The sequence below is a fragment of the Hipposideros armiger genome, unplaced genomic scaffold (genome assembly GCF_001890085.2).
Source record: "Hipposideros armiger isolate ML-2016 unplaced genomic scaffold, ASM189008v1 scaffold_318, whole genome shotgun sequence".
Classification (NCBI taxonomy): Eukaryota; Metazoa; Chordata; class Mammalia; order Chiroptera; family Hipposideridae; genus Hipposideros; species Hipposideros armiger.
This window is the reverse complement of record NW_017731668.1, coordinates 1042810-1062136: the sequence shown is the minus strand read 5'-3', so window position 1 is coordinate 1062136 and position 19327 is coordinate 1042810. Positions and strand designations below refer to the sequence as shown.

Below are 19327 nucleotides of genomic sequence, written 5' to 3'. Positions count from 1 at the left end.
TTAAAGTGTAAATCACAATATATATTTCTAAAGGTTTTCAAAGTTCTTTTAAGATGACTACTTCACACAAATGCAGTTTGACTGTATTTTAGTCATTCCACTTTGGTAACACTGCAGCCCAGAGATAGTTCTGAGGTCAGAATTGTTCTAATACACATAGACTCAAAGAATACATAATGTAATTTATATAAACTGCATAGATATATTGTTTGATGAAAAGAAATATAATATTCTCTAAGTTGTGATGCAAGTTAACCTCATTGATGCTAAGAACCGTATTTCTTGAGAATTCTAAGGAAAAAGTTACCTTAGCTAAAGATAAATTCAGAAAACTCATTTTAATAATGTTATGGACTTTCTGTGATATCCTAAATTTTAGGGAAAAATAGTCCCTACGTGGAGAGTTTTCACCATAACCCAATTTATGTTAAAAGGCCCAATTAGGCAAGGTCTAAATAAACCAGATGAAGAATTTCCCAACAATTTTTGGCAATGTAGAATGTATGTCAATCTAAATAAGCCACAACACATGTGAAACCACAGCGCACAGTAAGCTGGATTAAACTATGACCACGTTCTGCATAGTCCCAACCAATCATATCAGAGCCCATGGGTTTGAGATTCTCTGTTCTTGAGGAAATTAAATCTAAGGAACTTACTAATAATATAAATTCCTATCTTGTCAATAACCCCAAGTCCTTCCCCTAAGATTTCAGAATCACAATTATAATCCACCAACTGTGCCAAGAATTGTGAAATCCTAACTTCAGCCTTCAAGTTGGCAAAATTAGTTCCAGTTAAATTTATTTCCAATTAAATACCACACTCTTTCCAAATGTTTGCAGACCCCATCCTAGACACAGTGGACCTGACAGAGTCTTCAAAGGTGAAGCCCAGGAATCCATTCTCAACAAGCTCCCCACAAGTGTCTAACACAGCCAGGCAATGGTCTTATTTGGGGACCGTTGGAAACAATCTTCTGTGTACCCTCCAAACTTTAAAATTCTCGGATTCTCATTTTCTACTTAGGAAACTCAATGTCAACACAGTTCACCAGTTCTTATATTCACCATGGCATTCTGCCAAGGATGTGCAGATTATGGTCTCTAAACGCATCTAAGGGTGCTGGGCTGGTTATCAGCTTCTAATTTGCCTTTCTTATACTTTCTTCTCTCAGTTTGTCCCTGTCTAAACTACAAAAGACAGGAGACAACTATACTGACCATTTCTTTCTGTATATTCCATGTCTCCACAGAGGGCACTCTGTCTTCATAAAGCCAATCATCACTATTTTCAAATAAGTGATATTTTTCCTTCATGATTTCTCTTACTCTATTTAAGAATTAAAATATCAAAAAGAGAAAAAGAATATTATCATATAGCATTTGGTAAAATGATATGTGCCCCTGCAGAGTACATGTTAAGTACTCAATATCTATAGTTACATTAGACAGCTGTCAAGAACACTAAGAAAAATAATATTTTTTGTATTTTCAACATTAAAAAAAAACTGTCTTAAGTGATGTTCAAAAAAGGGAAAAAATGCACATTAACCAAATCAAAACTACTTTTTCTATAGTCAGAGGTAACAATTTTCTTAATCCAAATCATTCATGAAAGTTGTCTAATGTTTTTAAAGTAAGGCTCTATATATTTGCTTCTTCAAAAATAACTTGCAAAGTCATTTTGAGGTAGAAGAAAAGTTTAAATGGATCACTTTTTTCTGCTTCATTGCAACTAAAATTACTGTTCACAGGAAGTATATAGTTTATCCATTTTGGTCCATCACATTTTCCACCATCATATAAGAATACTATTTAGGTTCTCACTTTATTATCAGCATATTTTTTTGCTTCTAGAATGCCCAGTAAAGCTGAAAATTTCCATTTAAAGTGATAAAAAATTTCCCAAAATATCTGTTTAACAATCTTAGATCTGAGTTTGGCAAGACAAATGAAAATGCCACATTTCACAAACAGACACACAGGGACTAAAACTCCAAATTTTTCAGTTTTCCTTCTTTCTTATACAGCTCAATTTTAAATGTGCAGCTTACTTACAGTCTAAAAATAAACTGAAACATGATTGTCACAAAACAGATTTTAAAACAGAGATGATATCTATAAAGGCACACATAGATTGTCAACGGTTACATCACATTTCTTTAGAAACAGAATATTTTCTGCCCCTGTAAACAACTTTTTTCTCACACATTTAAAGTGAGGTTAGTGCTGACATATAATTATTGCTATACTCACAGTTTTGAGTGTTTCCACTGTGTATGAGGTACACTTTCTCCATTCATACACCCCTACTGTTCTTACTCACTTGAGAATAAGAGTCAACCAATGCCTGTAGGCTACAACCATTCAATATGTTCATCAATATTGGAATGACTGCATGTAACATTACAAAACATCAGAGATGAAAAATGTCTTCTTGTTGGAGTCCAAGACTTTAATTTATTCTTCATTATATGACTATATTGCTTGTTTAACTTCTTCAGGAAAATAATTATTCTAAAGGTGAATAATTCCTTCCTGAACACTTCATCTAAGACTACTCCTTCACACATTTTATTTTGTGGTTTTAATTCATTTGATTTAGTGATCACCAAGAATCACCTTTCCTTTGGAGGTCTATCATAACGGTCTTGTATGCTTTTTGTTAGCTGTTTGATAAATATTTTGTAAATTTTTCCACAGTATGTATGCACTGTCTTTTGCAGTTCCAGTTCTAAAGGTTTCATTAAGGAACGGATGTTGTCATCTTCAAAAGAACACTAGAAAAAGAAAATAAAAAAACAAAGATATATATATAAATACATAATTGACTCCAAATAACTTCTTCAATCAGTTTAACACGGACAACCTCCAAGTCTCACAAAAAGCATATGCTCAATAAATACTTTCAACGAATTAAATAGAACTATGATCTCACATTAGAGGACAGAGAAAATAATGGTAAATCACTGAGGGTATCAGGGAAAGTTTTTCAGAGAAGAGGTAATGGAGGCAGGGCATTCCAAGCCATGGCAAGAGTTCTTACATGTTTAAAGACAGAGAATACCCAGATATGGACTGGTGTGGGATGATGACCAAAGGCACTGAAGGTATCTGAGAAACTAATGAAAGCCCATCATCACTCTGATGACAGTGTTGAGGCTAGACTGGAAAGGGATAAGACAGAGGCATGGAGTGGGAGGAATGCAAAATGATAGCATGGTTCTGCATTTCCCAAAGAACCCTAACTGCACAAAAGGGTCCCAAGGATAAACACATTGCTGCACTGCTAAATAACAGATGCCCTTTGTGGGGATTGATACTGGCAAACTCTAAAAAGTAAAACAGAAAATACATCTGTTGAATAGTGTTTGGCTCACTAGTTCCAAAGTATATTTTTGTCCAGAGTCCTTTGTTACTGTAAAATAAGAAATATATCCCAAGGAATATATTTTGGAAAATGATGTAGCAGTGGTTAAGTGGTTACCTTATGATGTTAGTATTTTTAACCAGGTATATTTTTGGATTTAGCATTTGCAAATGGTTATATTTTCAGTTAGCAAGATGGATGGGGCTTAAAAATAGAACATTTTTATGTGAAAGTTTGAAGTCAGTGAAAAATCCAAGATCCCAAAGGAAATTCAAAACCTGAAATCTCAGAGGGCTTCAAATGACCCCAGCTTTTCCTTGAGGTTCACTGCCATGAAACAGAGAAAGAAGAAATAAAAACACCACCCAAATCACAATTAGTGAGTTTGCAAAATGCTGAAGTCAACCTATGGAGAAAAAGATGAACTTAGATGCTAATTTATCACATGGCTTTTACCAATGCAGAGAGAGATGCAAAGAGATCTTAACACCTGGTATCTCTTGAGCAAGAAAACTGTGAGCATTAACTTCATGAAACCATCACTCTTGGGGTGATTTTTAAAACCCAATCACATATACTGGAGATAAATATCTAAAATTGTTACAAAGGCAAAAAAAGGGGGAAGCCTAAGTAGGAAGAATGTACTGAAAATAATAACAGCTAGCCCATAGTTATCTGGGAGAAACTATTGAAAGCCAGACTAGTTTAAAAAAGGCCACTTCCTACACACCAGACATCATGCTCGCCTCACACCAACTTTACAAACTATGTCATATAATTATCCCTACTCACAATGAAACAACTAAGAGATAATCTTCCTATAGTTACAAAGCTAGTAAGTGGCAAAGCCAGGATTCCACCAGCTGCCCAGCTCCAAAGTCCAACGCCATTCCACTTCACAGCTTCGCTTAGTCCAAAGAAGCAACAGGAGTCACAAAATAGTCACAGCATGAGAAATGCAGTATGGGAATATAATCAATAATGTTGTAAAGATTATGTAGGGGGCCAGATGGGTACTGGTCTTATGGAGTGGGGGGGAGGGATGTCACTTCATAGACTGTGTAGATGCCTGATCACTGTGCTATACACACCTGAAGCTGAAGTAGAATAATACTGAATGTCAACTATAATTAAATTTATATATATTGTCATGGGATGTAAAGTACAGCATAGGAAGTCTAGTCAATGGTATTGTAACAGCTATATACGATGTCAGAGGGGTAGCAGATTGGGGGGAGGTTTTCACTTTGAGAGGGGTGTAAATGTCTAATCATGTTGTTTTGTACACCTGAAATTGATATAAAAAAATAAAATTTAAAAAAGAATTAAAAAAATAATAATAAAGTAAAGGCAAAAAAACAAAAACTATGAAACCGTGCCAAGTCAGTTTCCAAAATCCTGTTGAAAGATGAAGCTCAATTAACAGTGGGAAACTGGGAAAAGTGCTGCATATAGATATGCCTAAATCTGTTTGGGGTTAAAAGTGGCAGCTAAGTTGAAGAAGGTAAACTTCACCAAGGGTTATCACCTCCATCAAGCGATACTGTCAACATTTCAATGTGTACAAAAAATCTACTTGGACAACTGTGGTTGAGAGGTGGATAATAATGGGAAGACCAAACTGTGATCTCTTATTACTATGCAATGACAATAAAATGAAAAATTACGAAGGCGTTTAAAAGTTAATTCCCAGGAAAATGAAGTACTTCAGATTCAGTTCATTCATTTTCATGTATTTAAATCCCAGTATTTGTGGTTAAAAGATATTTTTCTTCACTGAGAAAGCCTTTTGATGACTATTTTCCTGAAATAAAAAACAGTGCCTGCTGTATTAGAGCTCTTTTCGTCCACCATATAACACGAGTAATTTGACCTTTAAGAAGATGATAAATTACGAAAATCCCTGCCTATATAAATACAGTCACTGAATTCTGCCATTCACATTATGTGTAACGAATGCCCAGAGTGTGCAGCACATAACTTGCTCCTAGGTGTCCCTTCCCTGAAGGCCACATGGGCCATGACCTGGCTGCAGGCCTCCTTCCCCACTGCACGCTGTGCCTGGATTGCCTTCACCTTCTCGTCTCCACCTGGTAATCATTCTTACAGCTCAGTTCAACTGTCAGCTCCTCTGAGAAGTCTTTCCCGACACAGTGCATCCTCCCTCGTCACTGGCACAGCACCCAGTACACAAACTTTTAGAAAGGTCATGCTCTGTATATAAGACTATCAGTTGAAAGGCAGAGAATAAATAGTGAGGCTACCACAAGGAGATAATCCCAGGCATTTTCAAAGAACAGAACAAGTTTTAAAAATATGGCAGAATGGCAGTTCAATCTAACAAATGCTGAGTACCAACTATATACAAAAAGGTAGTGTAGGAAGAAACACTCATGCTTCTATATTTGCAGAGATAGTTATGCAAATATAAGCAGGGTATGAAGTAAATCAAAGTTAACACAGAAACACCAAGTAATTCAGAATGAAATACATTAAGCAGGAAATATCTTATAGAGCAATAAAATGTTTAGTTCCCATTTTAAATTTTTAATTTTTAATCTTAGTATTTTTATTCACTCAGCAACTAATATTTAACAAATATGTATGGATGGTAAAAACTGATTTGCTGGCAGACATAGCCATGCATTTACAATTTAAAGATGATTCACATCCTTTATAATTCATATTGTTCACTGCAGTCGATGGCTATGACCAAGCATCTGTCTGAAACTTGCATAAATACCCTGGCCTGAATTCTTTCAAAAGTTACACTTCTTAATGAATTATAGATAAGAGAAGGTAAAATCACTAACGAAGAGCACCATAAAAGACTGATCAGCTTCATTAAGTTGAAAAATGGATAGTTTCCATAGAACCAAAACGAACACAAAAAATCATTAATTCAGGATTTGAAATCATTTTACAAGATTTATTTTTAAAAGATGAAGTATAATTAATCAGCCTAAAACTATTACTCAGGTTTTTAAAGGTACATGTTTATAAAAGATCAAAGAAAAGGTCAAATAAATTAGTAAGATTTAAATCTTTAATAATGTATTTTAATCCTCAAAGGAAACAAAGAAATCACATTTTTAATAAGAATGCATTTCTTTTCTATCCTGCAAAGTCTCAGAATTCCCAAAAGTACTTTTCTTTATTTTTATTACCTTTTGACCACCCATGATAAAACATTATTAAAATACAACATTGATTTTAAACAAATCCTGAACTGTTAGTAGGTTGGGTTTTTTTGCAAAGAGGGAAGTACAGATAATGGTATGAGTGGAGCATTTTTCAAATTGTTTTAAATGTATTGTAGGATTAAGCAAATGAAGAAATGTTTTATGTTAGGAGCCATGATTCTACATATGGAAGAAAGGAGATAAAACACAGAAACAGAGTAGGACAGTGAAAAGAAGGGCCTTGGGGGGATGGAACTGGTGTGGGTGCATGATTCTGTGCGTGCGTGCGTGCGTGCGTGCGTGTGTGTTTATATTTCCTAACTCTGACAATGAAAGGGCTAAGAAGTAAAGACACCCTTGTACCAATAAGCATGCCTAGCACCCAGAACCCACCAAAAGGAAACAAAGCACCTTTGACACACAGCAAATTTCAGGGCTAGGGTTGGGAAGGTATATCAAGATGAGCTTAGATTATTTTGTTAGAGCAGAAAATCAGGAGGTACTCAAAATAATGACGGGAATTTGTCAAAAGGGCACAAGAGATAGCCAACAGGGGCTCCCCAATGACCAAATTTAGAACAACTTTGGCATTAAGATAAATAAAATGGAATAATGCATTATAAATCATTGGAAAAAATACATATTAATGAGTTCATACTGATAATGTGTAGCTCAATAAATGGGAAAAGGGAGCGCACTTCCTTACAGCAGGGTGCCAAGGCTGTATGTGGAAGGAGTTACTAGAGTTGGACAATTACCAGTTTGCAACTACCATTGTAAAGATTGGTTTGAGCAAGAACCAACAACAAATGCTAAATATAGTATGGAAATTTTGATAAGTAGCGTATTTACATGATCTTTTAGAGTCTCCCCACCCCCCAGACTGCTTACAAGAGGAAAAATAACTATTCAGAGGAGAAACGGAACAACATTTGACTGCGTAATTGAAATCAACATCACCATTGAGAGATAGGCAGACAAAGGTAACTGTGAATGTGACAGCCTAAGAAGGGCACAATATCACTTACATAGTATTCAGGAGAACCTATTCTTGAACCTAATCCTAAAGAAATAGCAGACAAGCCACTATGAAGAACATTCTAGTAATATGAGGGGTGAATGGGGCTCTATCCTTCAGAAAACATCAATGCCATAAAACAGACTAAGAAACTGTCCTAGATCAAAGAAGAGTAAAGACACATGGATGGTAGATTAAAGTACTGTATCAGTATTAAACTTCCTGAGTTTGATATCTGTACTGTGGTTAATAAGAGAATGTCCTTGTTCTTAGTGAAAACACACTGAAGTCTTTAGGGGTAAAAGAGCATGATGTAGTCTCAGAAAAAAAACAATGTATATATAAAGAACAAATGATAAAGCAAAGGGTAAAATATTAATAACTCATGAAGTTTAGTAAAGGATATGGAAATTCTTTGTACTATTCTCCCAAATTCTCTGTAAGCTTGGAAGTATTCCCACATAAACACTTTTTAAAAAAAATGCTTACATTTCTCAGTGCTTCGTAAATAGCTCTAAACGCTGGTTGTTTATCATCATGGTAAACACCTCTGTTCCCATGAAGAATAAAGATTCCCTCTTCTTCTGCTTCTTGGCAATTGCTTCCATATATACAATGATCTGGTCGATAATTCCATTGACACGGAAAAACAAAAAGGCTTTCTATGTGAAGGAAAACAAAACAATGAAGCAAATACCCCGAATTCCACAGAATTAACATTTTGCAAAAATTTTAGTTTAAAAATACAGCTCTTATAGAATAAAAGTTTAAGTAGTAAAGAATGTTTGGCATTTAGATTTCTTCCTACTCAATCAATATTCAAGAAAAGTTTTACTCTGTCTTAAACACAGTGATAACCATTAATATAAGCCAAAATCAAACAAATGCATTTTCTTCACTTTTGATTAAACACTATCTATAATCATTTATAAATGCAAATTAAAGAAACTTAAATGATTACCTGGATTATGAAAAAATATGATATTCAACAGATCTTGATCGCCCCATGTGATATTTAGTTTGTATTTTTTGAGCAATGGCATAAGGATATCTCCCCATCGTAGTCGTACAGTTGTCATATCATTCTGTTGGTAAATACATTTAAAAAATCCTCAGGCTTCCAGGTTTAAAATGGCAACATAATGACAGTTCCCCAACCTTCCCTTAGCAATCATTACAGAGCAACAAGAAAAAATGTAAACTTCTTTTGTTACAAAACCCAGTGACTCTAATGTAAACCTAAATGTGAGTAAGACTGTGCAGCTGGAGTGGGGAGGATAATACAAGAAGCTATCTGAAGCCGCATGTAGAGGTGATAAAACTAATAAAAGTAGGGAAAGAGAAAGTAGGTGACAGCTTAAGTCCTGTGACTGTGACCTTATCTTAACATTCAGAGCATTTTAGTTCCTGTGTCAAATGTCTAGACATAGCGTCTATGTCTGTCTATGTCACAGAGTTCTTGAGGATTAAACCTGTTAATATACAAATAAAAAGTGCTAGGAACAGTACCTGACACATGGTGCATGCTCAGTTAGCTGTTACTATTATTGCCATCACTATTATTCTTGGACTGATGTGCTCATCTTTTATAACTGGCATTTCGTAAAGATCATTTGAAATTGATAAACCAAAAAGAGATACTGAATTTCATCAGGTCCCTTTCCAGCCTCTATGGAGTTGCTCATAGCTCATTATTTTAAAACACAAAGCGAAATGCCTACGGAATCAACAGAGTTGAAAGAGGGTATGAATATACCTCTGGATAGTATGAATCTGGGGTGTGAAGGGGTGCAGTTGAATACGAAGCCTATTATACCTATCTAACTCTCGTAAACTCTCAAACTTAAACCAGTATTCCTCAAAGTGTAGTCTGCAGCATGGCGCTCAGTGAAATTTTTAAGCCCTCTACAAGACTAGGTACAGAAATTAAGGGCAAGATTTAGAAACTTTTATAACAATTTAACAGAATAATGTTATGTCTACTTAGTCTAGTATTTTTCTAGTAACTTAGTTACATTATTTTTAGAAAAGTATTGGCTCATGACAAATTGTAAATTAAAAAAACATTGATCCTTCACCATAGTTTGAAAAACATTGTTATAAGCTATTCTAGGATATATAATCAACTAAGTGGGGGTATAAACAATCTATCCTTTAAGAGAAAGAGCTTGAATTCTTGAAGAAAAAAAATCCTACATATTTAAACTAGATATGATCTGCTATAATTGTATTATCCTTGTGTGAAGTTTCTCAGAATGCAACAAACACAGTAATTATAAAATAATCAGAAATCTCCCTCCCCTAAAATCTGGAAAATGACTGAAATAAGTTTTACTTAAGGAAATAATAAGACAATACTTTATTGAAAGGATGATTCTGAAATAAGTTATTGAGCATGTAAACTAAATGTTTGTAAGATCTGAAAAAGAAAAATATGAATTGCACAGGACGAAGACCAGGACTAGTGGGCCAGCTGTGCCATGCCATGTTCAAGTCTTCACTGGATTCAATCTATTCTAAGATAGAAAGATAAATGATAGATAGATAGATAGATAGATAGATAGATAAAGAAATATACTTATTCAATGAAAAAAATCAATGAAAGATACATTACAAGGTCCAGGCAGTCTTAGGAAAAAAAAAAAATCAATGAGGGGGGAAAAAAACCTTTATAACAAAGTCCTACTAGAAAAACTCTGGACAAAAAGTAATAATACCAATATTATTTGATGATGATATAACCTAGAATAGGCAAGACAACCAATGAAAAAATAGTAAGAAATGAGTTTAATAAAGAGACATTACATATAAAAGAGTTTAAGTCAATAAAAAAACAAAAACAATCAAGTAAAGAAATGGTCCAAGGATATGGACAAACAGCTAGCTACTCACAATGGAGGAAGCAGAAATGGCTAAAAATTATACAAAAAGATTTTTATTCATACTGGTAGTCTAGTCAGGAAAAGACAAATTGAAATATATGAAGTTTTTTCCAACCATATAACTACGTGTTCATACTAGTACATAACAAATAATAAAACCAAATTATCCATTCTCTACAATATCATACACACATTAAAAATGTGTCAAACTATGTATAATGACATAAAAAGCAGTCAATTATATTTACTAAGGAAAAAAACAACAAGCTGAAGATATAAAAAGGATCCTATATATAAGTGCTAATGTACATGTGTATGAGTTTCAAAATACATTTTTAAAAGTGTCTGAAGAATATAGTACATAGCAAAGTTTATCTCATTGGGCAAAGAAATGAAACTGGTGACAGTGGTACGTAAAGGGGGGACTTGTCTTTTCACTCCACGTACAACGAATTGTTTAAATTTTGTAAGCATGATTTAGTTCTGTAATTTAAAAAAATGTAGTTCTAATTTACTAATTTTAGCAAACCTACTGCCAAACGCACATGTATTATATTAAGATCAATTAGTTTCATTTTTTGAATTGTGTATGCTTTTGAAAATAGGCTCATTATCATTATCACTCTATTTTATACATAAATATAAAACTGACAGGTGGCTATTCATAGTATGCTCCAACAATGCTAGAAAATGGAATACATCAATTCCCAAAGATTAGTTACTCTCCGCTAATCTCTGAAAAGGTCCATCCCTTTTGGTAAGATGTTCGCTGATATTCTGTTTTCATAAGCTGTAGTATATGTAACACAATAAAAGTCCTCCATCATGTACATCTTTCAAATATAACAGCTATCATGTCTGCCTCATAGTAAGTGTTCTCTTTTCCATTGTTTTCAATAATTCATTCATGGCCTGGTTTCTAAAACTTTCATGTCTTCTGCAGGTAATTATCTATTGACTTGTCACTTTATGCCAGACACCATTCTAAATATTCTGACTACAAAGCTGTGCAAAAGACACCCTGTCATCAATAAGTGGAGAAAACAGGCAAAAATTACTTTGTAAAATAATATTTGGCAAGACATGAACAAGGTACAGTAAACATACTAGGAAAGGATTCTCAAGATGCTTTATTTGTATTATTTGGTTTTTATTCTAATAAATAGAAAAAGGTTAAGAAATATACTAACAGGGATTCAGCACTGCACATACAATCATAACAAAATACAAAGCAATAGTTTAACTTGTGTTCTATCATTGTCTGTCAAGTATTATGAAAAACAAAAAAGTTGAATTTTTACTAATTTAATTTTTAATATATATAAGTATAATATATCAGGTTGGAACTGAACAGTCCTGAATGGTATGTATTGGGAGATAGTAAAGCAATAGGAATTTAAAACATGGCCATCATGCTAAATGGGTAGTCTTACAGCTCTTCATGTGACAAAAACCACAGAACAACATTCACTGATCTGTACGAAACAGTTGGGAAAGTTATTACAAGTAATTCAGTTATATCATGAGAGCTCTAAGTTTTAAGATCTGTGCCAAAAATTGTAGAATTAGTTGGGGGGGTGGGGGGGAAGGCAATGTTTGCTACAGATATAGTCTGGAAAACAAAAAGAGTTATATGAAAAAGGAATTGAAAAATAAATTTTGTAGAGACATCTTAGCAATCATAACTGTAATAACATTTGAAAACAAAGCAATCTGCGTTGTTCCCAACATGCAACAATAGGGTTGTTTGGAACACAGAGACAGTAGGTGTGAGCTTAAACTGCACCTACTGGATTAATGTACAATAATGCCCCTCATGGTTGTCTTCATTAAGTCATTAATGCACAAACGAAAACGAAAGTCTGAAAGTTTCTAAATTATTTCATCTCTAGCTGATTTAGAACATGCCACAGACACAAAGAAAAGGGGAAAAACTGTTAAAGTACTCAAGAACGACATTTAAATAAGTAAACGGTAAGTAAAAAATAATCATAGATTTGAACTATATAGTTGTATTTTGAAATTTTAAAAAAATCGAACAATGATTCTACACTAAATTATCTCTAGGGTTCTTTGCAACACTAAACTTCTCACTATTCTGTGAATTTCAAATGAAGAGTTACTAGAAGTCACATTATTCCTTAGCAGATAATCTTACAGCACCATCTTCTGGTGTGATATTATTATACATAGTCTAACAATCAGAAAAGGAAGAAAACTCATGGTATACCTGTTTTATTAGTAAAACTTTATGGTACATGAAATTTTAAAACTCATGATACATTAAATTGGATAGTTGAAGAAAAAAGATGTTCACTGTTAAGCAATAGCACCAGTTATATTAGTCTCATTAACGCATTCAATTGTGGGTGACAAAACTGAAACAAAATCAAGATTTCAGAAAGGTTCAGAAAATGGGAAAGCTAAAAAAAAACCCTATGTTTACTAGATCTACAGAAGATCAGAGTGATGGGTACGAACTGTCCTAAGAATAAAATCTTGGGATGTGAATGGTGTTGGCTACAAGCAGTACAGCTGCCTAAACCAAAGATAAGAGGGAACAACTCTAAATGAGGCAAAGATTTAAATCAGGCACATAGAAAGGAGTCATAAATAATGGTGTGAATTCTGGTCCACCAGAAGCCATAAGAAAAATATCTGACAAATATACGCATATACAAACATACATATATACTCACATCATAAAAGATATAGTATGTTTACTTTAGTCCTGATAGCTGTAAAGGGATGAACAGTAAGTCCATATGGGTGTTTCAGAAGTCACTGCTCTTAGCTAACATTTAAGTGGTTACTTTGTGCCATGCACATGTGTGACACAGTGCATTCACTGTGTCAGTGGCTGTTCTAATTTCATCCTCCAAACGCCCTATGACTTAGGTACTATTTCATCCTCATTTCACAGATGAGAAAACTGAAACTCAGAGATGTTCAAAGGTCCCAGAGTCTGAACCAAGCCAGCAGCCTTCAGAGTCTTAAGTATGACTCTGTGTTCCCCTAAGATGCATCATACTTTAGATTCAAATATTCTATGGCTGCACAACTACAAAATGGCAACTGCTGCCTGGAATAACAATCTAGGAAGATGATGTTTGCTGCCTAAAGCATTATTATTTTGCTTCATTGTAACGCTATCTGATTTGACCTACTGCAATGTTCTAATAAAAAAAAATACTAAGGACACACATTTCATCAATTACTTTATATAAATGGAAATATTCCAAATAGTTCAAGCTGGTTTTTAGTGAAGCAAAATTAAATTGTAAACCAAACAATTTGGAGGAAAAATAGAGAAATGTTAATCAACTACCTATATCAGTGACTTACCTTGAAATACTTCCTTCTCATTCTAGTCATGTTCATCAACATAACTCCAGAGTTTACTCCAGTTTTTCCATAGTATGGGTGTCTGGCAAAGCGATTATACCATCCTATTCGAGGCTCTTCATGTTCTGGTGCCATTGCAGCAATTTGTGTGGAATTAAATTTCTTTAGTAAAGACCAAATGTCATCAACGGGTCGTAAAAAAAGGATGTCGGTGTCGACATACAATAGTGAGTCAACTTCTTTCAGGATTAACTATGAGGAAAGATTTTAATTATTAACTATAATTCAATTTATTTAATATAAAACATAAGACTTTAATTAAAAAGAAATGCCTAAGATATAAGCTAATTTACATTAACTTTTTAAAGTAGAGCAATTTTTCCTAAGTCTGTCCTTTTCTACAACAGCATATAGAGATACTACGCTAATCTTTTTATTGGCGTTAGAGAAGAAAAGCTATAAAAACAAATCAGAACAAAAACTCAAAACTAACAATTGGAAGAATAAAATAAAAGCAATATCCTCAAAGATTAGGGAGAAAAATGCTTTATAGTGGGGGAAAAAAAAACATTAACTTAGATGAATTTATATCTCAAATCTTAATTCTTCAGATAAATATAGAAATAACCCAAACAAATGAAAATCCGAACTTGTTCTCTCGGCCTGTAACATTGACTGGCACCTTTACATCATTTTGGTCTCAACTATTAAATGGTGGAGCCAAAATTGGAACCCAGAGCATCTAGCTCCAGAGTCCACGCTCTTATTTCTGTGCTTATTGTCCTCCAACAAATCAAAGAAAGTGTGCGCACACTGAGCATGGGTGAAGAAGACAAGGCTGGTCTTGGAAAAAAGACTGGCTATATTGTTACTTTCTGAGAAATGTTAAATCTCTAACATGTCTTCTACAGGGATTTTCAAGGATAATTTTTATTTCTGCCTTACCTGTGAACTTTGGAATCTGACACCTGCAAATTTAAATTTACTGCCTATCCCAGTGTATTAGTAAGACTCATAATTAGGTTAACCTAAACCTGTTTCGTTAAGAATATAATGAGAATAAGAGCTTGAGTCTCATTCTGCTCCTTTTCAAAGATGCTACCTCCTCCTGCAGCTGAGGGTAAGCCATTACCTTAATGAGCAGCTAGGAGGCTGAAATCATCCCACTCCCCCCGCCAACTGATTTAATACCAGGCTGAAAAAAAAAATGTGATGGTTGCTGCAGCGCCTGAAGGGAAGCTTCACTGGATCAAAGACCCCAATTAAAAGGGTATGTGTGTATGTGTCTGTATGTCTCTCTCTCTTTTGAAGGGGAAAGGAGAATGAGGGGGATTGTTTTTATATCAACATTCTGCCTCTGTACCATGATACCATGTGTGTCCACAGATTACTGTATTGTTGCAGACTAGAAAGACACGGCATAAAGCTCCAAGTTCACTGCTGGGAGCCACTGCCAACTGAAGATCAGACATAAGGTTAAATAATAACCACATCAGTCTTTTTCTAAGGTTCCTTTTGGGGGAAGGGGGAATGGGCAGAGCTTACCTTAGTTCTTTTCATCCATCTATTTTAAAGGAAGAGAAACTCAGTGAAAAGCAAAAGTTTATCACTTAGAAAAATAAAGTTATCGATTTACTTAAAACTGATTAAAAAGATACAGAAGTAACAGTGAGGTCTGAGGACAATCTGACAGGTTTCAAGTATTTTATTTTAGTATTTCAAATTCCATTTAGGAATTTAACCAGATTACATCTAAAGGATCTCACAAATTTCATATCATAGCATCAACAATTAAATGTGCTAATTATGCAGAATAGAAGATAAATGGATGTAACCTCACACTTCTTTCATCACTTAACTGTTTTCTTCAGTAACATATCAGTGTTTATTTAATGTCATACTGTGTTTTTGTTTAATGTCTGTCTCCCACATCAGACAATAAGCTCTATGAAAACAAGAAATCTGTCTGTTCCATTCATTCCTATGTACTCAGCACTCAGCAATGGTTCAATATAAAAAAATTGTTTTAATGTATAAAGCCTACATGAAGTATCTAAAACTTCTTAAAACTTTTTCCTATCTCAATCCCTTATTTGGGTGCTTCTTACAATAGAAGTAGAGAGTGAGAACGATCCTAGGATCCAAATTTTTTATGCACAGCAACAAAGATACTGGTTAGGCAGACTCAGCTATCAAAATTATAACTTTAACTCTTACTGACATCCTGGATTCCATAAACTATGTTCTTAGTATGCTGAGAATTGCCTTAATCTACTTAAAAATAACAAGTAACTGAAGTTTCTTCCCTATAATTCATATACTTCCCTGAAACTTGTGAGCTTCTTAAATTCAGTATTTCTAATGCCATTAACTATTTTAACATTATAGCAGTCCTAACTTAACTATTGTAATCTCAAAACTGTGGATGAAATCAATTCAAAATGAAACAGGTAACCTTCCTTCTGAATATTTTTAGATTAAAAATAATAATAATAATAATAATTAGGGTATATCACCAAAGAACAGCCCCACTGAATGAATGTTCCCACGTCCCTCAGAAGTTCACATGCTTTATATTTTGTGTCTGTGTTAAAATATTAGTTAGAAGAGGTAAATTGGCTTAGTATAAGACAAAAAATAGTTACTTAATGATGCAATCTACTTCATTTCCCAACTTACAAATGTAGTCTGCAACTCGAAGGTGACATTGTCGCTGCCTTTCTGATGGCAACAGGCCTGGCTCCATTAAAACCTGACAACCTCTGTTCCCTCTTAGAAATAAAAGTTTATAGCAATTGAGTAAATTAAAATGTAGGAAATGGTATTTCAATAGAATCATTTACATTTTTCATTTTAACAGAGGTTTCTATCGTAGCTTTTATTTATTCTATGGGAAGGGTTTTTCCCCTACTGATCAAAGGGGGGTGTGGGGGGTGTGGAGGTAGGTATGTATGTAGGTGTGTAGGGGTGTGTGTGAGTGTGTGTGTGTGTGTGTGTGTGTGTGTGTGTATTAAACTGATTTATAGACAACTCTTCATTAACCCATGTGTGTAAAAGCAAGAGTCAAAAAACAGAAAAGAAAGAAAAAACTCTGGGGAAAAAACTTACTGGCAAGAACAATCTCTGGGAAGCACATGGTTTAAAGAGCTTTTTCCACTCTGCTGCATTCTCACTTGGAAAAGTTATTGGGTATAATGAATAGTTAAATGTTTGTTGAAATGACCAGCTGTCGAGCTAAAAAATATTAAAAAAAAAAACTCAGTTTAGATTTATTTCACTTTTCTCTGTAAAATCATAAACCTATAGATTATTTTTTTAAAAGCTAAAAACTAAGGTATTATACATTTTATGTTGTACACAGTTAAAAGATCGGAGGCACAATGAAAGTTATAAGGATATTAATCACAAAATTAGAAAGTTGAAAGAGCCTTGCAAGTTGTACATCCCCTCAACTTTACCTGATGTATAAATCTTCTCAATCCCTAAACAAATTAAACTCAGAAAAATTAAGCACTAATTTTATTACCATAATATGTACATGAAACTGATTAGAAGATATTTGTCTATGTACCTTTAATATGCATAGATATTCCTGATAAAATATTCTAATAAATTCATATCCAATGCTAATAACTTCTAAAAAATCATTACAAAAGGCAAAACAGATCTGAAAATTCTATAATGACACATTTACTCTTTAGTATTCTGAATGCATTTCAAGACACTGAATTGCTTCAAGTTCAGTTTAAGTATTACCTATCATTGTTGCTTCAACAGCACTGTTGATTCAAATTTCCTTCAGAGCATTCACAATCTATGGCAGGAGGAGGGGGAGGGGGGACGAAAACTAAGTGGTTTATGTAACAGGCTGAAAATGTTATGTTCTCTTTGTGAATTATGGCTGTTCAAGTAGTTTTTTTAAAACATGAATGCCTTCCAACACAGGATAAGGGAATATCTTTACTTCCAGCACTCTACTTTGATGTCTCTGTTAATTAGTTTAAAACACTAGCATTTTATTTTCCCTGTGCAATTTATAAATCACTTCAAGATCAATTTCAGTACTAACTTCCAAATGAAGTCTTCATCATATTTTATTTAACATTCTAATACTTAGTCTTCTTTTTTGTTCCATAAAATATTTGATACTCTTTCATTTAGAGCAAAACCAAACATTCTCAGTTGACTATGATAAAAAAAAAACACTAAGTTTAAAATGTAATATATGTTACACAAGCAATAACTCAGCCATATATGAACACAACAAAGAGGCTGCAGATAAGATGAAGCAATAAATTTTTTACTTATTTTACTTTTTTATTACATTTTCAAAGGTTTCCATAGTCAGTAGCAATCTGTTGCTATTCTCTGAACTATTAGGATAAGATTAATTCCTCAGTTAATATTTTAGAAAACAATCCAGACAAAGAGATCAAGATCACCAAAGCTCATTATCAAAAATATAGATACTAAAAATATTTTAAAACAGTAAGTAAAAGTTTTATCTCTTGGAATCAAAGATTTTGGCAGAAAACTAAAAGACGTGAGATCACAAGTAGTATTTTTCACCTGATGTGCAAAATGAACTAATTTAACTTAAAAAAAAAAAAGCAAATACATTTTTTCTACAGTTAGACCAAGCATAAAAATCCAAATCAATGTGAAAGCTTAATTTAGTGTAGATGGGGTGGAGAGGGTGGGAATAATCATTATCATCATCTTTATCACCATCTCAGAATACAAGGTAGTGAGATTTCAGGTGAATTTTCTTTTTCTTATATGTTTTTCCCCCTATATTTATCTGTTCCCTTCTTGCACAGTAATATTTTTTTTTGTTAAGGAGGTTACATGGCTGCCCCAATCAAAGAGTGTATTTTCAATCTCACAAACAGCTAAGTACAGTCACATGACTAAGTCAGACCAATGGAACTAGTGGAAGGAATGTCATATGCCACTTCTGCAAAGTGTCCTAACAGGGAAAGAGGAGGCTGCCCTCCTCACTCCTGCCTCCCTTGTGTTGGCTAGAATATGAATGTGATAACTGGAGCCTGAGCAGCCATTTTGGACCATGAGGTAGAAGCCTTATACTAAAGGAGGCTCAGCCACAAGGGAAAAGAAGCCGGAGTCGCTGAAGGAGTGGAGCTGCCACACAAGTACACTGCAGACTGCCTACTTTTATGTGAGAGAGAAATAAACTTCTATCTTGTTATTTTGGGTTTTCTGCCACTGGAACAAATTGATTATAACTAATACAAAACCAAACTAAAGAACTTTCTTATCAGAGCAAGAAGACATTTCCCCTCCATCTTGTCAATCAAGAGTTTCCTCCTCTCAAACAGAATTAAAACCTTTATGCACACTTTGATTGAGGCGCTTTCAAGCCAAAGATGAGAACAAAACTAAATCATAGGACTTCTCAGTCAGACAGTTAGAGCTTCCTGGAACTATAGTCAGTAAATTAAAACCTCCATAATTGGCAAAGGACTTTAAGTCGCTACGCCTATTCAAAAACAAACCTTCCTCTTACA

The 19327-nt window shown here is 34.0% G+C and overlaps 1 protein-coding gene across 2 annotated transcripts in view; it reads right to left on the bottom strand.

The window, feature by feature from the left end:
• Positions 1–1811: 1811 nt before the first annotated feature.
• Positions 1812–19327, bottom strand: part of GXYLT1 (glucoside xylosyltransferase 1) — a 40345-nt gene continuing 22829 nt past the window's right edge. For both annotated transcript variants that reach the window (XM_019660456.1, XM_019660457.1), the window contains 5 exons: positions 16908–17033; positions 13800–14051; positions 8534–8657; positions 8062–8234; positions 1812–2782 (listed from right to left, as the gene is read on the bottom strand). In XM_019660456.1, coding sequence (XP_019516001.1) covers positions 2621–2782; positions 8062–8234; positions 8534–8657; positions 13800–14051; positions 16908–17033 — 837 coding nt within the window. In that variant the 3' untranslated portion in view covers positions 1812–2620. The remainder of the gene's footprint in view (positions 2783–8061; positions 8235–8533; positions 8658–13799; positions 14052–16907; positions 17034–19327) is intronic.